The sequence below is a fragment of the Thermobia domestica genome, chromosome 3 (assembly GCF_964235325.1).
Source record: "Thermobia domestica chromosome 3, izTheDome1.hap1.1, whole genome shotgun sequence".
Classification (NCBI taxonomy): domain Eukaryota; kingdom Metazoa; phylum Arthropoda; class Insecta; order Zygentoma; family Lepismatidae; genus Thermobia; species Thermobia domestica.
Genome location: NC_137456.1, coordinates 152,707,409 through 152,733,703, shown reverse-complemented (window position 1 = coordinate 152,733,703; position 26,295 = coordinate 152,707,409). Strand labels below are relative to the sequence as shown.

Sequence of the window (26,295 nt, the reverse complement as noted above, 5' to 3'; positions counted from 1 at the left end):
CTCCCCTATACTTTCTATTCCCCGCCATGTCTTTTCTTCTTCTTTCTTATATTCCTTCTTATTTTTCTGGTTCTTTCTTCGTATCCTTTCCATTCTTAGCTTTCTTTTATCATACCCGTTGGTCTCCAATTGATTGTGAATTTCTCTATGTCTTCCTCTGCCTTCCTTTTGTCACTACTTATCCACATGATCCTTTCTTCCATAATTTCTTTGAAATTTTTCTCCGTAGATCTATCAACATCACATGAGCTCCTCCGTGGCTAAGCGATTAGCGTATGTGCCTTTGGCGTGGGAGACCCGGGTTCGATTCCCGGTGGGAGCTCAGGTGGTTCGGATTCCATGTTAATCAGTAGGTCCACGTCTCATATAGCCTCCCTGCTGAACGGGACGTTAAACTCAAAATCAACTCAACTCTATTAACATCACTCCTTTTATGACAAAAGTTCCCTGATGCACACTTCTTCTTGGCTTCCTTTTCCCACCTGTTCATCACTATCTCCGAACATACCGGACTCATTCTCGATCTTATGCTCAGACCCTCCTTGATCCTTGCTAACTTTTCTCCTATAACGCAAAAACTGTTCCTCAAGGTCAAGAGGATAGCTGAAGTTTTAAGGAGAGAGCAGGAGAGTAATAGTGTTAAAAATTCTAGGGAACTGAAGGACAAACTGGACAACATGGGACCTATTGAAGGTAGAACACTGTTGTTTAGTGGTGATGTGAAAGCAATGTTTCCGAGCTTGAAAAGGGAGTACATATTGAAAGCAGTGACAGAGGAAATGGGAGGAAAGTAAATACATGGTTGGAGTGCAGAAAAGCTCAAAGAAGCATTCAAGATAGGGAGGAACAGTTTTTGCGTTATAGGAGAGAAGTTAGCAAGAATCAAGGAGGGTCTGAGCATAGAATTGAGGATGAGTCCGGTATGGGCGGAGATAGTGATGAACAGGTGGGAAAAGGAAGCCAAAAGGAAAGGAGGGGACAAGCTTATATTCTTCAGCAAGTATGTTGATGATTGCTTTGGGATATGGAAAGGTATACGGAGGCAACTTACTAAATTTGTGAAAGAAATAGAAGATCAAGAGAAGGGCATAGAACTGGAATTGGAAATAGAAGAAGATAAAGCAATTGTATTTCTAGATATGAAAATAAGCAGACAGAATGACAAGTTGGTCACAGAATGGTTCCAGAAGAAGTGTGCATCAGCGAACTTTTGTCATAAAAGGAGTGATGTTAATAGAGTTGAGTTGATTTTGAGTTTAACGTCCCGTTCAGCAGGGAGGCTATATGAGACGTGGACCTACTGATTAACATGGAATCCGAACCACCTGAGCTCCCACCGGGAATCGAACCCGGGTCTCCCACGCCAAAGGCACATACGCTAATCGCTTAGCCACGGAGAAGCTCATGTGATGTTGATAGATCTACGGAGAAAAATTTCAAAGAAATTATGGAAGAAAGGATCATGTGGATAAGTAGTGACAAAAGGAAGGCAGAGGAAGACATAGAGATATTCACAATCAATTGGAGACCAACGGGTATGATAAAAGAAAGCTAAGAATGGAAAGGATACGAAGAAAGAACCAGAAAAATAAGAAGGAATATAAGAAAGAAGAAGAAAAGACATGGCGGGGAATAGAAAGTATAGGGGAGGATACTGAGGTAATCAAGAAAGTTCTAAAGAAAATAGGGAACATACAGGAAAGGGAGTAGAAGACTATTGGATGTGTTAAGAATGAAGAAAAAGAGGAAAGCCGAGAGGAGATGATGGAAAGAAGAGGAGTGGTTTGTAAGATAAAGTGTGTTGATTATGATAGCTGTTATATAGGTGAAAACGGGAAAACAAACTAAAAGAACGATTAAAGCAATATCAAGATGATGTGAGATTAGAAAGAGAAAGGAATGCCATTTTTAAACATGTAAGGGACATGGGGCACAATATTAATTGGTGCGAGAGTGAAGTGTTAGCAAGGGAACAAAGGACGTTAATAAGTGGAAGGAGGCCAGGTTAATTGAAAAAGAGGAAAGCTGTATTGTGAATTGGAATACAGGACTTAAAATCGACGAGCAGTGGGGCAAGTTATTGGAAAGTCTTAATTTGTAGCTTACTTTCTACTGGACCAGAGAGGATCTTGGTGTTTGGTATCAATTTGATCAACTCGTATTATGATTGGATGATTCTTTATTGATTAGCCAATCAGCGTTCAGAATTTTCCGTGTTTCTATTATATATGTCTGTTAAAAGAATTTTAAAATACATAACAATGACTATATATAAGTGTTAAAAGAAATTAAATTTTTCTTAACAATGAATATACAGTATGTCTGTTAAAGAATTTTAAAATTGTTATAACAATGACTATATATATATATGCAATTTCATTTATTTTCGATAGTGTCTGAAGAAGGATATGTTAGATATCCGAAACTGTCACATTTATTATTTTATAATAAAACGTTGTTTTGCTCAGCATTCGTATTTTCGTGTAAGTTATTGAATATAGCAAAGCTAGTATGAATCAGATAATTTACCAGGAGCCCAACAATGAAAATCTTGATAAACGTGGTATAGCGGAGTCAAATTACTTATTCGTAGTCCACCACACATTAAAAAAACTGTTATATCGGAGAAAGATCACTTTATAACTTTGGTTGTCAATCTTGTCATTCTTTCCTTACCGACATCATTAACACAAGTACTGTAAAGTATCCGCGGTTTTCGTTTAATTTATTATTCTTTTTCTGCGACGATAAATTACAGTATTAAAAGAAAATGTTGCTGAAAAAAAGTTTGTGGCAAAATAATGTAAGAAAAATTTCAGTCATTAGACAAGAAAAGTGTTTTAGCACTAAAAAACAAAAACAGTCTTTACTTATCTGCAGTTGCCGCGACACCCAATTCTGTGGTTAATCAGAGTTTACTATATTGTTTATTTTTCTGTTACAATTTCTTATTTTTTTCCCTCATGTATCCACATTGATATAACTTATTCTTCACAGGATCATATAGTTGTCTTTTATAACTAATTTTACTTGTCCTTTTTCTTTTGGTGAATTCGGTCACAATTGCAATTTTTTCATATTTCCTATATTGGTATAACTGTTCAATTGTTCACAGAATCCCTCACTTGGCCCTTAAAACCAATTTTCTTGTTCTTTTTCTCTAGACAGTAACTGATCTTGACAGGACGAAATATATTGGAAACTATAACCTCCCCCCACCCCCAAACACAAGCCTTTACTTTACTTTTAACTTAGTTACGCTTACGCTTAAACCTACTACTTAAATGTTCAGTAACAATCGTAAAACACAACGAATTTGAATGCTTACTCTTGCAGTGATATCATATGACACAGACACAAGTTGACCACTGATATGTGGACTCCATGCTAAGTTCAGAACTTTGGCTGTATGGCCACTCAAAGTTGCAATACTGTTCTTGGGACAAGAGTCTTCTGCATCACCACCACCACCTGATAATTAAAATTAAAATAAAATTGTAAGATTTCACAACACTTTCTACTTTAGTACAGGCAAAAAGTTAACAATTAAGAAATACTGAACTATTGCACTGGAAAATTTCTTTATAACAAATGGATAAAAGGAATGCAGATGATAATAATAATAGGCAGGAGATAGTCGGTAAACCGAATTCACAAGCTTCCGGCGTGCAAAGTTGTGGAACACAGCCTTTGTTGTCGAGGGAGACTGCCCCTGGTCGAGGTCGTCCACTGAATACAGCGATTTTTATTCCTTAGATGATGGGCCATTTACCCGCTAAATTTCGTTCATATGCGGCCAATAGTTACCGAGAAATAAAGTACCACATACAAGTTAAGCAGAGCCGAGCCGAGACTGTCCTTGGCCGAGCTCAGCGACCAAATATAACCATCTTTATTTATTAGACGATGAGTTACTTAGCCACCGCATTTGGTTTAGATCTGGCAGGTAATTATCGAGAAATAAAGTACCACATCTACTCATATACATACAAATATATATAACTGAAGTGAAACTATAAGCTTCCGTACGCTTACACCACGAGCCAACAGTAATAATAAAATGATAATAAAAATACACGCTATAATATTTTAAGAGTATAGAGAAAATCACAAAAAATTGTCATTTTGAATAAATGTTATCAGAAAACAGCAGAGTTCCGAAAACTCGGCCTAATGTCGTCCGAAGGGTGGCAGAGTTTGTGAAAATGCCGGGTTATCGGTGTGGGGTTAAAAAAGAATAAGTACGAGTGTTCCTCAAAAAATATAGTACTCTACTTAAGTATGTATTGTTTGCTTGAGAATACAACAGAGAATGAAGTGCCCAAATACCCTTAAACAAAAAAAGTACGTATTTCATGAAGGCCTAGAGCCTTTACTATACATGAAAATGAAAATTAATGAATATACACTGTACAGTAATTTACCTGATAAGACATACCTCAGAAAAATACTTTATAAAGGCATAAAGCTGTCTATAATGAAATTAACTAGCCGACTTTGCAAAAACTAGCTATACCACGCGACAGAACGTAACCAATTTTCTCCTTGAAGGTCAAGATCTAAGGGTTCACTTGTCCCTACCATAAATTCTTCTTTGTAACTAGAATCCGGTGTTGCCGCTCGAACTCACACAAAACTCTTTTTCAACTGTCGGTATGGCTAACACCACTACGGTTATCATAGTAGCATTGGTACCATCATGTACGTTGTGGTTCGGAACAACTTTTATTTTTTTTATTTATTTATTTTTTTTTTTTTTTTTTATTTTGCCTCTACCCCTTTGTTTTTCCCAGCTATTCCACAACGGACACGGTCCATACCCATGCCTGCATCTTTATCATGCTGGGGCTGGAATCGCAGTAGGTTTGGATGCAGACAACGTAAAAGAGATTATACTGAACTGTGTGTAATTAAATCATGCATTAAATTTGCAACAAATGATGAAACCAAAATTTTGATAATGAATATATAATATTACTCAATGAACACACATATTACATGCACATAGACTAAGAAAATGAGTGAGTTAACAACCCTATTGTTTAATATATCAACAAAGTAGGTGGCTTGTTATACGAACTAAAGAACTCACGTAAATCTTCGGCTAGCCAACAATGCTGACCTGATGCAGTCCTGAGGTTGAGTTTCTAACGTTGATTCCGCAAGCAATATTCCAAGCTGATGTTCGTAGGTACAATCTTTTTGCATATGGTAACACACGAAGTCGTGCTCCAGGGTTCCACTTATCGTAACGTTTATCACAACGAATAATAAATTGACTCGACGTAGTATTCACATTTAATAGACTTCACAAATGAAACTGTTCGGCATTCACATTTGAAAATACTTTATGAACAAACTGTTCGTCACATACCAAATTAATTAAGCGCTTAGGTCCGTCCCATGGAGGGATAAGTTGAACGTTTATCGGAAAGTATTTAATGATGCGCGCAGTCTGTGATTTTAGGCAGCTTGGACGCTGCTTTCGAGTAGGTGCGGACCGCACCGCCTAACAAACAGCAACGAGGAGGTAATCCTCACAAAGGGTGTCGAAACACTGAAGCTCTTTTCAGTTGGCTATTGCGTATGAGTGCTTGGGGCTGGAGTTTCCCGCTCATGACGTATAGTATTGAGCACAAGCTCTTTGGCTGAAGAGATGCGGATGCTTCGAATGGACCAACCAGCGATGGGCGATAACAACATGTACAGGTGTTATTGCAAGTGTCCCTTTTTCTGGACTCAAGAGAGCAATCACAAAGGGAGTCGTTGTTTCCACATCGTATGTCCATATATAGCCATGAAATCGGACTGAGACTCACCAACACAGACGAAGAAACATACCAAAGCGATGAGAGAAGAGTTTCTAAAATGTTTGGAAATATACGAGGCTTGGTTAATAAAGTTCGAGATCAAGTCTATTTTTCCCAATGTCCTTTTTAAATCCAAAAATGAGCTTTAGGTCGGTGACAGCATCGTACTGCGTTTGCTCCGTCTGGCATCCGTAACTTTTACACTAATATAGGCTAGTATTAGCGTGATTGAAGAACGTATATTTCGGTTGCTAGGCTTTGTAATCAGCCCAGGTCATGTGACAATATATGAAAGCTATTTTATTCTACTTGTTCAGCTTAAAATACAAATTACTTTGATGTAAATTATGTCGGGAAGCATGTAAATATTATCGAATAGAGCACAACTTCTCTACTCCCAATCCAAGCCTTTGCATTATGTTTCCTCCATAAGTGACGTAAAGGCAATGCTCTAAATAGAAGCGGGGGAGTATGCATGATATACTTCTTTAGATCTTCCACTTCGAGCACTGCGTAAAGGAATAGCAACACAGTTTAAAAGCCGAGATCTTCCTATCTCGAATATTTTCAGTGCGTAGCTAATGGTTGTATTGCGCTATTGGTTAGGCACAATCCGTCATGGACCGTAGCTCTAGTGAGTCAGTTTAGCACTTCCTTATATTTCCTTGCATATTTCCTCACAATTTCAATATGCATTTATTATTTTATTACCAACGTCCCAGCTACACTAGAATATCACTCCCCATGAGATCAGCGAAGTTAAGCAGTGCCGGGTCTGGTCAGAGGAAAGATAGGTGTGACCATTCGTAGTTACCAGACGATGTTGGCGTTGCAGCGTTCACCCAGCGTCGTGAGAACAAATTCAGGGGAATAGAAGCAAAACCTGTAAAATCCATTTTTTCAATTTTCTCAGGGAACGAAGACAAAGTGACGCTCTTATGTTTCAGATTTGTTGAAATTTCTTTTTACTGGTAGATTTGACTCATGTGTGACCATAAAAAAAACAGAAAAAAAAGTCTAAAACATAAGGGCGTCACTTTTTCTTCGTTTCCTGAGAAAATTGAAAAATGGATTTAGCAGGTTTTGCTTCTATACCCCTGAATTGGGAAGCCACTTAAAAAAAAAAAGAAAAAAAAAGCGAACTGCAGTCTATGAAGCCAGCATTAACGGCAAGGATGGCCGATCTGCTGGCAATACATCATCCCATAGGAATCACTGCCATAAGTCCAGGCCTCCTAAGGGCTGTTGCGCCAGGAATTTAGTTATTATTATTATTATTATTGCTAATAATAATAATATTAGCAGTAGGCTTAATAAAGGTTCTGGGTGTTTGTTTGCTCTGTTCATAAGTACATTATTTCTCACAGTTAGGCAGGTCAACAATTGATCAGTTTCATTCTAATGTGATGCATCACGTGTATAAAAATTGGACGAACTGCGAAGTAGGATAGTACACACAGGAAATTAGTAATGATAGCTTTATTACTCAGGTGTTAACCCGCATACACTAATAAATATGAGGAACTTTATACTTAATAGAATGCTTTTTTTACACCATTTCCTTTTTTTAAAAAAAAAAAAAAGTTTATATTGTCATTACAGTATTATTCTCGGGCCTGTCGAATAATAATAATAATAATAATAATAATAATAATAATAATAATAATAATAATAATAATAATAATAATATATAAAATAACAGACAAATTCTGACCAAAGCATATATTAACTAATAAATAATAGCGTTACAGTTTCGGCAAATTAACTTTGCCTTCATCAGACACATTATGAAATACAATTTCTAAGATTACAGCTTATATACTTCTTAAAGTGAGAGGAGGTATTCCATGAACCAATCATATTCGTCCTTTCCTTTAACAATTTTTAATTAATACAAATGCAACTTTTAATGATCAACTTTCACTTAAGAGCTAAACTTTTAATTGGCACACCTGTGTATGAATAACTTTCACTTTTTCAAAAACATAAACTTTTAATTGTCTATCCGTTGTTCAACACACCTGTTTTAATCTCTTCTTTCTTCTCTGTTTTATCCAATATCTTTCTCCATACCTCATGTATATTTAGTCCGCTATTCCAATTCATAAGTTTCTCGCTTCCTTCCTTTCTTATCCATTCTGCCTCTTTCCATTTTCTTATAATGCTTCTTTTCTCCTTTTCCAGCCCCTCTACGCCTTCCCAGTCTATTTCATGTCCTGTCTCCCTTACATGTTTATATATAGCGTTACTATCTCTCTTCAATCGAACGTCGTCCTTGTGCTGTTTAAGAGATTCAAATAAGTGATGAAGGGGTTGTATATAGAATTAAATGCAAAGAATGTGATATGAGTTATGTAGGAGAAACAGGAAAGAGGTTACAAGAAAGGATTAAACAGCACAAGGACGACGTTCGATTGAAGAGAGATAGTAACGCTATATATAAACATGTAAGGGAGACAGGACATGAAATAGACTGGGAAGGCGTAGAGGGGCTGGAAAAGGAGAAAAGAAGCATTATAAGAAAATGGAAAGAGGCAGAATGGATAAGAAAGGAAGGAAGCGAGAAACTTATGAATTGGAATAGCGGACTAAATATACATGAGGTATGGAGAAAGATATTGGATAAAACAGAGAAGAAAGAAGAGATTAAAACAGGTGTGTTGAACAACGGATAGACAATCAAAAGTTTATGTTTTTGAAAAAGTGAAAGTTATTCATACACAGGTGTGCCAATTAAAAGTTTAGCTCTTAAGTGAAAGTTGATCATTAAAAGTTGCATTTGTATTAATTAAAAATTGTTAAAGGAAAGGACGAATATGATTGGTTCATGGAATACCTCCTCTCACTTTAAGAAGTATATAAGCTGTAATCTTAGAAATTGTATTTCATAATGTGTCTGATGAAGGCAAAGTTAATTTGCCGAAACTGTAACGCTATTATTTATTAGTTAATATATGCTTTGGTCAGAATTTGTCTGTTATTTTATAAAAGAAGTTCCAAAGCTAGAATGAGTGGCATTCATAATAATATAATATTAATAGGAGAGAAAATTACTTGTTGAATGATCTGTAGGTATTTTATTCCTATTTTAAATGGTTATTCTTGTTTTATTTATCTGCTTATTGGTTTGCAACACTTAGAAAGAAGAATAGTTTGAGACTTCATTGTTTACCCTGGCGACAGGGAGAGCGGCTCAGCTTTTGTAATACCGGCAACATCCAACTGGTTGACAAACCGCACATGGCCGGTAAAAACTAGATGACAGTTTTACCGCTGATAAGAAAAGTTGGTTTAGCTTTGAAAACAAGTATACTTAAAAAAGTACCAGGGTGACCGAGTTATCCGGACTGCCGGATTATCAAGTGCTCCTATACCACAATGACAAAACTGCATTTTTTCATTACATCGATATTTTAAAATTATTTATTTTACTTATAACTGTTGTTAATCATCTACTCTGATTTTTACCTGGTCACACACTCTTTCGTCATAATATTGTACCACAACATTCCATAACATGGCTGAAAGTGACACACAAATGGACTTGATACCTAGCATTCTGTTCTCTTTTCTTCACTCCATCTTATAGTGATGAAACGTTCAGTTTTGAAGGTATTCTTACGGTATGTTTTCGGTCATAACCGTCATTTAAATAACCTTACTTTGATTTACATATATATCAAAAATAAACGATCAACGTCCTAGAAATAAATAATACAGATATAGAATAACATTTTTTTTTTTTTTTTTTAAATCAGATATGAACCGCAAGTGATTCAAGCATATGCTCCTAGAACATCCCGTTCTTGAAAGGAAACGGAAGAACTTTATGAGGAAATTATAGAGTTTAATAACAGATAAGGCAATTACATAAAGATCATCATGGGAAACTTCAACGCCAAAACTATACACTATGAAATTTCGGATACAAGTACGAAACAGCATAAAAATCTTTTAAGTTAAGTTAGCCGAAACTAAGGTATACGTTAAAAAGGTTTTCTCTTAAAAAAATAAATAAATAAATAAAATAAAATAAAAGGCAGATGGACATGGTAATACTCAGCTGGAAGGAACCAAAACTGAATACATCATGTTAAGCAGAAAAACATGTGAATAAAGGCTGCAATGTTCTGAAGAGGTTCAACACAAGTAATCGAAATCATCGAATGCTGCATCTGAAGGTGTAAACTGCATCTGAAGACCAACCGGGAAAGAAGAAGTATGCAGATAACAGCTCTGAATGGGTTCAAATCGAGAATTCCCATCGAGTGGTATGGCGTAAATCTGAAGACCAAACTGGAAAGAATAAAGGTTGTAGGGCGATAGGAACATGTTCAAAGATTGCTCAACCAATAGAAAGCTATTACTCAATTTAGAAGCTGAAAGAAACTGACAGGAAAACATTATTGCAAGCGACACAATCAAAAGTTATCGTGGAAAGTAAAACACTACAATTAATGGAAAGTACTAAACGGTAGGCGCTATATTACGATAAGAACTTAACTGACGACTGAAATGAAAACAAGCTTTCCAATTTGCAACAAGTAACCTGCCATGGAATGAAGAATATTTATGGAGACAAGATTACAAATTCTGATTTTTTGTAAAAATATATTATTATTTATTTAATTTAAGTTTAGTGTTCCTTTCAGCAGCGAGGATATATGAGACTTGGATCTACAGCTTAACGTGGAATTCGAAGAACATGAGTTTCCACACAAATTTTAATGGATCAAACTACGAAGATAGGAAGTACGCCGACTACGAAATATGAAAAGAGAATCTCACAAAAAGCAGGCCGTCCAATGGAAAAGACGAGTGAAGACCTACAATGACAGCCCAACATCTAAAATAAAAATGTAGAACAGGCAAAACAACACCGACAACGTTTGGGAGCTGATTTCTGACACCAAGATAAGACAAAAGTATAGCCCAACCTGGGTGCATAAATGCTTCCTTTCGGAGTCATAGGCTGCCGAAAACACAAATAAATGAACTTTAGAAGATCAACAGCTGCAAAACTATGGAACCTACCGTAGTCGGGTCAAGACTTCACTTAGGAACTAGTATGTGGCCTATACAAATATCCATGTTTCAGAATTCCGCGATACTTCTGCAACAATTTTTATAAAGGTAGTTGATGAGTACTTCATATTATATGTCCGTAGCCAAACTCCCTCTATAAAAATTGGTGCGTGAGTATCTGGTAAATATTTGAAATAATTGTTGTTTTAGTTCTCTTTTATAGCGTTACAACAATAGATTTTAGTAGCTGTAATTACAACAAGTTCTAGCAATTATATGATTTAAGAAGTGTTGCAAACTTCAGCAATGCTTTTCATATCTCCGGAACGGGTTTGAAATATTGAAATGCTGTAAACGTCAAAATGATTTGTTTGTCAATTGAAAAACCATACAAGTAACTAGATACGATACATATCTAAGCATGTTTTCGAAATAAAACCTTTCGAAAAAATTCAAATTTTTAAGCTCCTGTCATACCATAACCATGGTATTCAACGCTAAGCTATTTTCGATTTGTATTATCTTGTACATCTCCGTTGTGCTGTATGGAAGATAGAACTGAATGTTTGTGACACTATAACATCCTTAGTTTGCAGTACTGCAATCCTTAGTTACTGAATAATAAATGTGGTATTTTAAGTTTTTGCTTGACATATTGATTTGAAATATGTAATTATCTGACGCAGTACCATCTGAAAAAAAAAAAAAAAAAGATTTTATATTGGGTTGGCAACACTGTTCATTCGGTGATGTTACAAAACACCTAGGATTTTGTCCCCCTCCCTATAGTTTCTTGGTGCAAAATTTCGATTCTCTGCCTTTCACTATTTCTGAGATATTTTCTACTATCATTATAAATGGACCATTCTGTATATCCGAGAAAGAATACTGCAGAGACTCAAAAAGTTTCACAAATTTTATTCAAAATGATGAGCGAGGTCAAAGAACGTGAAGACGAAGGAGAGAAGACAAGTACACTCTGTGCTGCAAGATAAGACTGCACTGCATTTTATGAACATGAGACGAAGAAACTCACTAAAAGTAAATAGATTCTTGAGGTAAAACAAAGCTCCCGGGAAGTGATACGCTATGATTCATATACGAAAAAGAACACAAAGCAGAACTTTGAAACAAGGCTTTTGTGAGTATTTACGAAAGTAATGGGCACTAATTAGAATAAAAAAAATCTCTTTCTACTAAGAAAAAAGACCGGATTTAGGAATACATATAACACAATTGCTTTTATTTATAATAATAATAATAATAATAATAATAATAATAATAATAATAATAATAATAATAATAATATGAATAAAAATCAGCAACATTACCTTCAACTTCACTGGACAAATCGAATACATAAATTGAATTTTCATTAGAGGCAGTGGCTAGCCAATTGCGATATGGAGAATGTTCTGTATCAGTTGCCGTACACTCAGGATGCCATACCAAACACTGAATCATTTTCTTATGGCCAGATAAACTTCTTACGTATTTCATGTGTGGTGGTCTGTATACATCAATTGATCTACAGAAAGGAAAAAGAAACAGGATTGCTGCCTTAATATAAAACACACAAAAGCACAAGAACAACATAATAATATATAACTGTGGGGGCAGAGCAACTCCACACGGAAGAAAAGCTGAAATCATTTTTTTTTTTTCACACTGTATTTCCATATTTATCACCTGAAAAAGTCAAATTTCCAGAAACATTTTCCCCGTATATACAGAGACATGAAAATTTTCCGCGTCATATTTGCTGCATAGACACGAGCTTCAACTATTGATTTCTTTGTAATAAAAAATGTTTCTGACACATTTCAATAAAATAAAACTGCAATAGTTAAAGTCGAATAAGTTTACGGACTTGGAAATTTATGAAATAATACAATTTTGGAGACAAGATTAGAGACTAACTACTTTGTTATAGAGGAAAAGATGTACAGGGCAGGTACAAGGATTTGCCATTCAGATATAAACTAACATCATAGTAATTAACAAAACAAAAACAAAATACAACAAAACAAAAAAAAGTTATTTAGTAATATATTTTTCCGCGGAAGAACTAAATATTCTCCAGATATATCGGAACAGCAAGCTAGTTCTCTCTTTTAGTGGTAAAGTAACAAAGATAGAAACGGGTAAGTAAAATATGGTATGGGAACATGAATACATACCATCAAATGAGCGTAACGTAAAAATGGGAATTAAAAAGAACAGGCAGAGCACAATAAAAGAATGAAAGAGCTGAGTTTGAAGGAAACGTGGTGTCTATACTACGTCACTGTGGACAGAACCAAAATAAACCTCTAAAGTAGGTAGCCAGATTTTATCAATGCTGCCAGAATCCAAATTTAAACCCAGTTCATATCTTATATATAAAAGAGAACGCACAAATCCTTTGTTCCCTCATCACGCTAATACGGCTGAACCAATTTCTTTTATTTTTGGGGGGTTATTAGGATTTGGACCCTAGATGGTTTTTATCATATCACTTTAATTTTTAATTACCAGTGTCTTGAGATAATTGACCATTCAAGTGTCCATAACGTACAAATCCTTTGTTAGTTCATCATAGGTAAAAATAAACGTATTTATATGCAACCCGCATGACCGTGTCACTCGGCGGGTTAACATAAATGACAGGCGATATAATGTTAACATTTACTGCAATCTACTATGGTTTTTATCATATCACTTGAAAGCGAAAAAGTAAAAATTATCTAAGTAACAAAGTTTATTGCGTTCCGGGGTGACCGCAGCGAAGCGGGGCGGGTTAACATAAATGACAGGCGATATAATGTTAACATTTACTGCAATCTTCTATGGTTTTTATCATATCACTTGAAAGCGAAAAAGTAAAAATTATCTAAGTAACAAAGTTTATTGCGTTCCGGGGTGACCGCAGCGAAGCGGGGTGAACGCTGCTAGTTTACGAATAAAGAATGATCCTTTTATCTCTCTCTCTCTCTCTTTTTTCTTTCTTTCTTGATCCTATTACATTAGCCTGTTTTATATTACAAGGATATCTTTACGCGAAATGACAATCCTGATATACCCTCTCCTTGCGACTTTTTTGATTGTCTAATGTGTTCTTTAATTCGGTTAATATTGTGCTTGGTTTCACCTACATATGAAAAATCACATTCATTTTCAGCACGACAAATACCTGACGTATTTAACGGATCAATAAGTAACTTTTAAAGCCGGTGATATGCTTTTGTAAACTTTCTGGAGATACTGGGATAGTTGATTTTGAGTTGAACGCCCCTTTCAGCAGCGAGGCTATATGAGACGGGACCAATTGATTAACGTGGAATCCGAACCATATGAGCTCCCATCGACATACTGGGATACTTCAGAGGGAAAGTTTGGAAAAGGATCTCAGCGGTTTTAAAAGTTATTGATCCACTTTAACAAAATTGTCACTATCTTAAAATTCACTATTTTTAAACTAAGTGAACAAATCTAGATACCACCACCTACTGACAAGCATTTAAACTAGCAAAGAATTGCATACAGATACCACTAACGCCATCTATTGAAATCTCTTAGAAATATGTACAAAAAATTTGCAGCGAAAGAACGTGATTTTGGAGTTTTTTTTTTGAAGCTTTTATACTCCTACTTTCAAATATCAGGTACAGTGGAAATTTAAACATGCGAATTATGATGATAAATCAAATATAACAAATTTCCTCACGTTTTCAGAAGTTCCTGAGTAATTCCATAGTTTCTCTTGCTTTTATTATTTAATAAAAAAATCCTACTTTTTCAAAATTCCCCTCTGTTAAGAAAACTTGCATCTATTGATCTACTAATACGCGACGTATTTAATTATTTATTTGACAAATTTCTTATACAATGAGAATATGACTGTAAAACCGAGTATTAGTTAATACTAGATCATAATTACTTACCCGTCTTTATTTCCAATTACTATTAACTTGTAATCGGGTTTCCAAGCCACATCCGTTTTTCCTGTGGATTTCCTATTAGGATCCGTTCCCCTTATGATATTGCTAACTACAACACAATCTAAAAAAGAAAAGCGATACAGTTATTTATACCAAAAATAAACAACTCCTACACAACAATAAATTAAGACAAACAAAATACGTTGACGGGTACAAGTAACACTTTATTTGATTAATATTTTACGATTTTTTTCTTTTATTTATTTATTTATTTATTTATTTTTATTTCGTCATCTGATTATTATTGTGTAACTGTAACTGTTTAGTTAATACGAACCAATTTCCTTTTAAGGGAAGAAAAAAGTATTGCGAATATCTAGTTCTGCATTCACAAGAGAGTGTAGTTTTATGGAATTTTTTTTTTTTTCCCTCAATACATACTATAATTCTCGCATGTGTATGTAAACTCGGTTAAGTCAAGGAAAAAGAAACTGAAATTCTGACAAGGTCTTATGAAAAATATATCTTTGCGTCTAATCGGCTCATTCATAACTTCATATCTACGCGAGATATGAAATTGTGCATTTACAGATCAGCAGGCACAGTAAATGTTTTGATATGTGTGTGTACAGACGGTTAGGTAAATATTGGATCACTTGTCTGATTTTACACTTCATTTTATGGTACCTTGTGTGTCCAAATATGGTAAGTCGGATTAATATACGACGACATCAAACATTGATATTCATCCTAATGTCACTGAAAAATTTTAATTTAACAGTGTGAATATAAGATTATTCTACTATAATTTGGAGATGGTGAAAGGGATACATTCGTGTTTCAAGCCATCATGTTTTCTGGGTATTTACGATGTCAGCTTAAATGCAGGCCTGCAGAACGACGGATGTCAAGAACTCGAGGAACAAAAAGATTATCTCCCGGTGCACGGTCAAGTGTACGAGGCAGTCTGTAACGTTTTCTGAGATCTGAGTATTCAGAACATTCGACGAGTTTGTGCCGAATACTTAAAGAGACGATATATTCCTCACAATACGGACAGCTACTTCTCAATAAAGACGAGTAAAATGAGAGTGTCCGATACTCAAACGCTCTATAGGAACACTTTATCTCGGCGGCTAGTACACTATGATGTTTGCCAAATTTCCAAGACAGCCTTCACAGTGTGGAGCTTATTATTATGCGCCTGGTTCCATTCTACTTGCCAATGAGCTATCAGTCTTAAAATGGCTACAAAAGTCGGAGCGAGGAAGACGATGTTCCAACGCAAGACTAGACACAGGGATGCGCTTGACAGCTGTATCAGCATGTTAGTTTTCCTGAATACCGATATGTAGCGGCACCAAGCAAACATGCCAAAAATGTCCGTATCTCTGAATATCTGAAGGGTATTTGGAATATGGGTTTTCCATTTACAATAATTAGACGCATGCTTCACTGTTTTTCAAATTTCTCCTAGAAAGGAAGAAAAAAAAGTGCGGTTATGATTGTTATTGCAGATCATATGAGATGATACCTCGAAATACTTTAAAGACATAAAAGACTCTTTTCATTTAATATAATTAAAAACGTTTTTCAGTGTTTTTTAGACTCATAAGGGCAGAAAGAGGGTGGGTGTTGCAATTGTTACAAAATGTCCATATCTCGAAATCCTTTAACATTAGAGACATGTCTGGGATATGAAACTTGGTCAAAACAAATGGGGATATACCTCAACGTTTTCGGAAATTCCGTTTTTGACGAAAGACGGGGACAATTTCTAATTTTTATTCTCAATATATAAAAACGATTTCAAGGCTGTCAGTTTCATCATTAAGGAAAAACGAGTGGACCATTCGCAATGAATTTTTGAACACTGGTAGGACTTGGACCGGCATGCATTTTCATTATCTTACTTCGACTAAAATCGTGTTCTAAGGGGTAGTAATCCCATAAATGCGCAAAAAATAATGCCAAAATGTATTTTTGTTGTGCGAAGAACAAAAGAAAAGGCTGAAATATGGGGCCTGAGGCCGTAGGCCGAGCAAAAGCAGGGGTCTTAGGGCAAAGGATATATATATATGGCACAAAATTTCCGGTCGCCAAGTCGCCATTGGCGATTAGAAGTTTAGAGCTGGCGACCAGTGTTCAGTAGGAATGATTTCTGTTTCGCACAAAAATAATTGTCACTGAATGAAAGAAAACACGGAATGTGAAGTCTTCATAACGTAATTCGCCCCTCCCTTCCCACCCTCAGTCGAAAACTTCATTACGAGATTCCCAAATTTGCTTCCAATTGTCACAGTCTGTGCAGTTTACCTGTGAGTATTGTGATGATTTGCTGACAATTTCCATCAATGGCCCTTCACTTATGGACTTTGATCCGAAAACTGCAATTGACAACCGTACTTCAGAGCAAAGAGAGCGTTACACAAACGTCAAGTCTTCAGGTAAGATATTTTTTAACATGTATATGAATTGTCCAATTCAAAATTGATTATCCTGGATCTATTTGTTTGGTTTTGAAATTTTAAGTTCTGATGCAATCTCTTTCTTTGTCAAACCAGAGGCCGTGAGGAGGGGGCTCTCATAATTTGTAAGGGATGTTTTCACTTAATCCTTTTCCTAATAATGAATAAAAACAATTAAATGGATACATTAAAATAGGAACTGAGTAAAGGCTTTTCTGCGAAGAAAGTACAGAGGTGGGGTCCCAACAGAATTTTTGTATTTGCTTTCAGTTTAGTCGAACTTTAGCGACAGACAAATTTGTTGGGATTATTTCATTGTGGGAAATCAGTCTTTTCAGGAAGGAAAAAAAAAAAACTGGCTGGCTCCGAGCCTTTATGGTTTATAGATTACCGTGCGAAAAAGGGGGGAAAAAAAGAAGAAAAAGACAGACAGACGCGAGGACGTGCCAGCAAGCAAGAGACAGAATGGGAAATATTTCTATTCCCTGAATACAATTAACTGTCTTCAAAAAGGAACAAAGATTCGCAACTCTTTCTCTAGAAAGGAAAAAGGAAAATAATAAAAACTCTGATTTTCAATAAAACAATATATTTAGTATTTGGTATTTTCAAAGTTTGTGAATCCCTTAAGACAGGAGAAAATACTGTTCACCTTAAAAAGGTACCTGTATGCCGTACCGTTGCGTACCGCTAGAAATAAAACACTATATATATATATATATATATATATATATATATATATATATATATATATAAAAGCCTATTTCCGCACTAATTACAGATTTATGCAGTTCAGTATCTCAAAACTTGACATTATTTTAAAAAATGCAACATAACAGAAAATAAAATACAGTTTTTTAGATGATTCGCTGAAAGACTGATTGTTAAGATCCTTCCTTGAAAAAGAAAAACTCACCATATCTTCGGCAAAATGTACAAAATAATTTTCGGTGCTTCAGTTATTTTACTGCGTCATGTTGCTAATAAATATTGCAACTAAATGTGTGTTTCCTTTGTTTTTTGATATCTTCAACACTTTTGGAAAAATTTAATGATTTCCCTGCCTATCTCCTATACAAAAGACGAACAGGATGAGTCACATCCTGCCAGAAATCAGTGAAGGTTTTCAAATATTTTTGCTTGTTGTAGCCTGCTGATTTCGCTGGGTTTTTGATAAATTACTCCTTGGTTCTGGATCCAAGGAAGGTCAGGAAACAAGGACATGTCGTTGGGACATTTGAATTGAAAGCCAAACTATTAACAATATATGTAACACAAATTGATAGTCATTGGAGCTTATTTTTATTTATGATGTTACTTCCATGTCTAGAGTTAAAAATATAAATCAAGTATCAAATTTTCAACTTTAATTGCGGTATTTTTTTCTGTACGGTAGCTATGTTTTGATCATACAACGTATAGGGAGCAAAATTACAGTGTGCATATGTGAATAATTGTCGTACAATTTCTAACCCTATCAGTGACAAAAATGCAGGGAAAATGTTAAAACCTAAGGAAATTCGTAAGGATCTAGTGTTATTTTTACCGACTTAGTCTCGGGAAAGTAGTCTAGCTTTTGTGACCAAAAGTGTAAAAAGCACAACTGAACTTGTGTGGTTAAATTTAATGTTACTGGTTTAATTTCTTCATAATTGATACATATCTAAAATATGGAAAAAAGATGATAGGACTCTAGATATTACACTCTAGATTACAATAAATAAATAAATAATAATAATAAATAAAATTAAAGGAAATGAAACAAAATAAATACCTGCTTCAGGCGATCCTGGATTATATTGAAACACCTCGTTATCACCACATGAATACAAGGAATATTTTGGCAGCTCTGCAGAAGATCCTGAGAAAAAATGTATTAAAATAGTATTAGTATGTATGTTTGGGAAGTCAAGTAATTCGAAACTTGTGTGTTACAATCAGAAAATTGTAACACACAAGTGTGTTCCTGAAGGACAATAATTTAGACGCGCCAGGTGTAATAAAAAAAACTCAACAAAAAGTACATTGGAAATTCACAGTTTTGCAGTTATGAGTGAGAAGTTTATATATTTAAAATCTGAGTGAGGACGATTAAATTAATACAGTGCAGCCCACTTATAACGAATTTCAAGGAATCAACACAATGAGTTCTTTATATCCGAACTTCGTTATAAACAAACTCATATATTTTCCCGAATTATGGAAAGAACAAAAGATTAGATAACAAGCAGATACATTTAAAAAAGAATATACAGTAGTATGGTATTACATCTGATGATAATTTTATTAACTGGGTTGTTATCTAACCTATCGTACATATTGCAGTTTTTCCTACCTGTTCAAGCACGCTTGAAGAAGTCTGTAATTTTCTTCTGAACCGTGTCTGCTGTTGCTGTTCGTAGCACCGCCGCTTCCATTTCCTCAAATGTCTGAAATGCATTGTCCGGCACCGTGCTGCTGTGGTCGAAAAGATAGCGTTGCAAGTTTTCCAAACTTTGGATCGCTTCTTTCGAACTCACGGGTTGTTTTACACTTTCCATTTCTCCCTCATCATCGGAATCTGCTTTATCTTCGTTCGTAGCCTCCCTCACGCTTTCCAGATTTGAATTCCTCTGAAGAGATATGGCTTTCCTTTCGTTTGCCATCCTTCAACATAGCGCTTTAATTATAACCTCGACCTTGAACTCTGGTGGACGCGCGCTACAGGAAATATCTACACCCGGGACAATTTCTGCTCTCACCCCAGTGGGAGGAGTGAGTCATACCTGGCTTGCACAGCTACAGCAACTATGAAAACCATTTTTGTGGTACCTGAGTTATCCACGAGCAGAAGAAAACATGATCCCGTTCTGAAATCTTCGCTATAACCAGTTGTTATGGAAAATATTGTTCGTAATATACGGTCATTTCTTCCATGTTTTAAATAGGCGGTGTGGCGGGAGTTTTATTTATGTTCGTAATATCCAATAATTCGTTATTTCCGAGTTTGTTATAAGTGGGATGCATTGTATTTCGTTTTGTTTCTTACCTGCTTGAAGGGTATAAGTAAACTTGTTAATATTCTCAGTACGATGTATTTTAAAATACATAAAGTATAAATTTATACTTCAAATATTGATAGTATATACATTTTTCATATATTATAAATATATACATCTGTACTACTTAATTTATATAATGTATACGTATCTAAATAAGTAATTATTAACTTACTAAGTATTTATTTAACAGACTATTTAAAAATCCCTTTTCATATCTTTGATATAAATGTTCTTTCTGTCGTAACTCTCGCTGCGATATTTCAGTATTTTAACGAAAAAGAAAAATTGCCGATCTTGTTCCCATTATTTTATGATTCAACAAGTGCCTAAGAAACAAAAACTAATATTGTTTCTATACATACTATTTTTTAAATTAATCATAATCTTCCACTTATTAAAACAGCGCTTTCATATATGTTTCTCACTGTAAAGGAATACGTCTTCAATTTACTGGGTAACCCCATAAGTAATATCGTACTTTTGTACTGTGAAGAAAGAACGATAATTTACCTGGTTCAGATCCGCTAGTCAGGAAAATAGTCTACCGGACTCTACAACGCTCTGCCACCTTTCAATAAGTTGTTTAATCTCCCACCGAAAGAAATCACCAGTTTTGGAGGCAAAGAACTGAGTACTGTTCGTCGCACGTCATTCTCATGTTGTACCGCAGTGTTTTTCCGAAAAAGCAGTTTTGCAGGCTACATAAAAGAGAACAGTCTGTTGATAAAAGATCTGATTTAAATGTCGGGTGAGGGATTTTCGTCCAGCCACATTCCTCGAGCCTAGCACAGGTCCTCCTTGCCGTGTGTGGGTGCACGTTATTACCGTAGAGGGGCACACTTTTGCAATGAACCAGAGCAGGACATTTCTCCAACAATCCGTATGCGTTCAAGCTGTTGACAGTAGACATCTGCACTGATCGTGTGGTTACGTAGCAGAGCTCAAATGGATTATCCTATAGATATTCCACCAAACACTCAACATCACTGTGCAGGGATAGAAATCCTGTTTTGGCATAGTTCTTGCTCCTCTTTAAGTACTCACTAATGTTTGCGTGCAATGTTATGGAAGAAGACCCATTTTTCATACCTTGTCACCATTCTGTCCAGAAAGGCCTCACGTCTGTGATGTGTGAGCAGGAAACGGTAGATGTCCACTCGCTGCTGTTTCTGTTGAGGTATTAACGCACGAGGTACACACTTACCGAGTTTTGACACATACCAAGAGTCCTGCAGAAGACGATGAACGGTCAAATGGGTGACATGGAGTTCGCTGTCCAATTTTTCAATAGTCTGCATTGGATTTACCTCCACTGCTGCTCGCAGGGCATTGTCGTCCAGCTGCATACGTCTCCCTTCTTTGGCTTATCGGTAAGGTTGGTGTCCCGAGACTAAGACCTCTGGCACTTCTGCACATTCACTGTACCTTGAACTAATACAGCATTGATGTTTCGTGCAGGTGCACTGCGTGAATGTTTCTGGTGAAATTTATATGGCATAACATGACATATGTGGTCCTCCGACACTACCATGATCAAACACAACCCACAATTCCAAAACGTGAAGTAGACCGTTCTCCTATACAAAGCTGCGCAATAAAGCACCCTATACGACACAAGTATCTTACATGCTGTCTACTTTATTATTCGCTCGTTAGATGGCATAATTAAAGCAATAATAAAAACAATCATTATTTATGTGAATGCTTCCCAACCAGTATGTTGCGACACAGTGTGTGTGTTGCACAGTTCCACATAAAGTGTATCATGAAATTTCATTATTTAAAAATCATGAACAATTTAATAATTAGTTAAAATCAATTTTGAGACAGACTGTACTAGTCAACGGCTCCAGCAGAACCAACAATGCTCAATAGTACACAGAGTCACTACTTCATAGAAACTTAGTCTTATACTATTATAATTTATATTATTATTATTACTAAAAATCAAACAACTGTATCGCTTTGTCGTGGACGTTCAGTAAAGTGAGTCGTCAATCACAAAAGGTTGGGAACCACTGACTTATGAGAGTGAGTTGATAATTATAAGCAAGGCGGTATATCTCAACTATAATCGACATATCGAAAACTTTTTTTTAAGATTATGCGCAGACATAATGTTGATCCTGGATTTTTTTACAATATATAAATTTTTTTTAAAAAACTGTACTGTAAAAACTTCATAATCCAGATAAGCGTTGCTTTATGAAACTGGTGCTTAGTATTTCTAATTATTCTCCTTTCTTTATTATGTGAATTGTTGTTCAACAATGGTACGCATATTTTATCCCTAATTTCTTCAGTTAAAGCTTAAATTCTGGATATTTTGTTTTACTGAAAGTTCATTCGAGAACTTGCCTGTGCTATTTTGAGTTTTTTTGACTAATTTTTTTCTTCTTCTTTTTGGTTTATTACTACTGTCAAGGAAAGGAGAAACGGTAGGATAGGTTAAAAAAAAATACAGCTAATAATCTAAATGGATAATTTTTGTAGGAAAATTATTCTTTGGCGTCTTCTTGTTCTTGATTTTTCGCCTAGTGAATCCATGATTTTTTGGCCCATTGACTGCTTCGTAATCAATTTCGTTTATAATTAGTGACAAGGTTTTGATCTGAAGCAATGATGATTGCTTTTAATTAATAACTTGAAAAAAAAAAGTGTTGTACTCAATTTTTGTTGCATCTGATTGTACGAGGATTAATTTTTAAAATGGGCTCTGTTCGTGAACACTGTTGAAATTTCTCGTACACCTGAGAATGAGCGAGCTCACAATTTGCAGCATCTCTTGCGTACAATCTTACGCCATTTGCATTTACAGTGTCAGTTTGTACGCTTCGTAGTGTGACGTTAGCACGTTTAAGAAAATCGAGCAGCCGGCCGACTGTGAAGTACAGCAAGTCATCCGGTTCGTAACAACAAAGAAACATAACAGCTGTTAATATTCACTGCCAGACATGTAAGGTGTGTGTGACAATGCAGTGACTGAAATGCGAAAATGGATCGGATTACTCCAGGAAAGTTGGAAAAACATCCAAGAAATAACACTCGAAATCTGACCTAATCTTACGACTAAGAAAAATTCAATCATTCGTCATACAGTCCAGATCTTGTGCCTAGCCTTCCGCCATCTGAAGATCTTCGTGGGTGGTAGGCGTTTCGACGATGATGAAAAAGTGAAAATGACCGTGAAAAACTGGCTATGAATCAAACCGTCAAGGAAATAACGTAGAAAAAAAGAGAATTGTACGTAAATTCAGAAAACAAATGTTTTCTGAACAACTTTTACTTGTTTCATTCCTATCGTAAACCTGACCTTACTGAAAAAAACAATCCTCGTATTATGTCAATTTTTGTTTATGCTACTCTAGTATGAATTTAGTGACGTGTTTGTGAGAATGTAACATAGTTCAAATACGTGGGTTTTAGCATTATGTGAAATCAGTACTTCTCAATGGCATGTCGGTTCTCTAATAAATACTCCTAAATCCTACTTCGTATATTCAGTAAGACATCCCACGTTATTTTCTGTACACTGACAAACAATCTCATACACCTCATCACTTAATTCATTCTCCGTTTAATTAACTTATGAATGCGAAATTACATACAATTACACAAAAATGACAAAGAGAAATACACAAACTAGAAAACTTTAATCAACACGATAATGACAAAAAGTACAGGTTTAGCATAATGCTAAAACAAATTGAAAGAACTGGTTTTGACACACAGCAAATTCTAAAAAGAAACTAAATTGAGACCACAGCAACCTGATTAAAATTAGCATGATATACTTTAAAAAGTTTACCTCTCAATGCACCTTACTGTTCAAATTTCAATCTGAATGCGCCTTCTGCGTAATTAGCAAAATAAAATTAAATACAGACAGAAGTTTAATGCGACATAATTTATTTTCTAACTACTATCTAAAACCAGTACTCATTTCTGTACGCTAAACAATCAAGAACAAAATTAATTACACAAAGAAAATTCTACACTGGTAATATGCGTTCGCTTGGCGGGAAAACAGAGTATTCCTTCTGCAAAAACTACCCGTTCTGATCACTAGTCTATTGAAATTACCTATCCTAACAATACCCTCAATAACAAATCGTTATCCCCTTAGTTTCACACACGATTTAGACTCATGAATGTCGGAAGATATTTGACAACTAGAATTTTATATAAACTTTACCCACCTAAAAATATTAGTAGTATAAAAAGAGATGAGAACAAATTAAGAAATAAATATTTGGTTTTCCTCTTTACCTTCTAGATACAATGGAGGTCCCCAAACAAGAGTATACACTGCATATCGATGTAATGACCGAAACAAGACTGGCTGCTTTCCCGAGGAAACATCAAAAATACCAACTCGACCTTCATCAGTGCCAAATGCCAACCAATTCTCTTTTTCAGGATGCCATGCCAACTGCAAATAAAAATTATTTACCACAATGCACAATTAGCAGATGGTCAGTTCTCACAATTGAAAGCCATATAATAATGAATTCAATTTTCTCCCATCAGGAATGGAACCCTGAACCACGTGCACTAACCACCTGACTAGTGAGGAAAGCATTTAACAACCATATAAGCAAAGTACAAGTGTTTCTTTCAATACTAACAATGTTTTACTTCTTCCCAGACAGTTAGACGTGTCTCTTAGTATGTTTTAAGCAGGTACGTTAATAAGAAAAATATTGCTATTTACCTTGAAAGAAGCCTCAATTCGAAACGTGAACGATATTTTTCTCTAATGTAATATAAAAGTGATTATGCTATAGGCTAACACAACAATGTGTTTTCTACTCACCGACATTACTTTCTTCTTTACTGTCTTCCATAGTGTAGTTATGTCGACTGAACTTTGTTTACTGGTGTTCCATACGCGAATTAGAGAATCTCCCACACCAATAGCGATTCTGAAAATGGGATTTTTCATCAAGATAACGAAATTTTCATTTACATCTTACATCATAAAATAATTCTACAAAAACACTGCGAACAGACTTTTTCATGAAAACTACATAGATCTAACAGTCAGGAAACTGAAAATAATGTATAGAAAGTAGTGTTTTCGTTATGATTTGCACTTTTCTCAAATTTCTTTAACTTGGCTCCCATTGTTAAATACTCTTTATCCCTTTACATAAGCAAAACTCTACCAGTACAGTCAAAAATAAACCTGACTATTACAGAGACCATCTCGAATTAAATACAACCTTACATCATGCTACCTTCGATGTAATCACCTTGGTCAGTGACACAGTTCTGCCAGCATTCACACCAATTGTCAAAATAGTTCTGCAGACCAATTTTGGTCACCACCTTCAAAGCACGTATCGCAAACATCTTGACTTCTTCGGCTGAAGCGAACTTCCGACATCTTATCACCCCCTACACACTGCCCTTCACAGAATCCGGATCTTTTTCACTCTCACGTACCTAGCCTGACAGCTGAATTGTCTGCTATACTAGTCATACTACGTGGAGCTGTAAGGCAATCGTTATAAATGCAATACTTTGCTGCCGTACCTTCCGCTTACAAATTAAAAGATGGGGTGGACAAAATTTTTGAACAAGACTGTACATATTCCAAATTTCATAATATTAATCGAATCCTTTTTATATTTCTTAGGCCTATGAAGTAAACATACTGCACAGTAAGTTAGATTCACCAACAACGAAACAAGGATGATGAACATTATGTTTCTCCAGTGCAAGTTCTCTCTTCCTTCATGTGCAGCTAGGGACAATAGCACAATTTCAAGTTGGTGTCTTTTCAACAGTGCAAACGCCCGACATGAATGAAGACTACAAACAGAAAAACTCCGGAAATCATTGGTTAAATTTGTACCTTATTCTGGTGGTGGACTACCTAGTGTCAGTGAAATGTGTAGCTGAGACTCTGTATATCCTTCGAAGACGAGCCATAATTCAAATTACCTGAACACGAGGAAACTCTTATCAAAATCAATAAATAATAAATAAATAAATAAATAAAATAAAAACTGACAGCATAACATCT

General features: G+C 35.4%; 1 protein-coding gene across 3 annotated transcripts in view; it reads right to left on the bottom strand.

The window, feature by feature from the left end:
* Positions 1-26,295, bottom strand: part of rig (gem nuclear organelle associated protein rigor mortis) — an 88,199-nt gene that overhangs the window by 41,681 nt on the left and 20,223 nt on the right. For all 3 annotated transcript variants that reach the window (XM_081751898.1, XM_081751897.1, XM_081751899.1), the window contains exons 5-10: positions 25,081-25,189; positions 24,534-24,696; positions 18,998-19,084; positions 14,759-14,876; positions 12,167-12,363; positions 3,329-3,471 (exon numbers count right to left, since the gene is read on the bottom strand). In XM_081751898.1, coding sequence (XP_081608024.1) covers positions 3,329-3,471; positions 12,167-12,363; positions 14,759-14,876; positions 18,998-19,084; positions 24,534-24,696; positions 25,081-25,189 — 817 coding nt within the window. The remainder of the gene's footprint in view (positions 1-3,328; positions 3,472-12,166; positions 12,364-14,758; positions 14,877-18,997; positions 19,085-24,533; positions 24,697-25,080; positions 25,190-26,295) is intronic.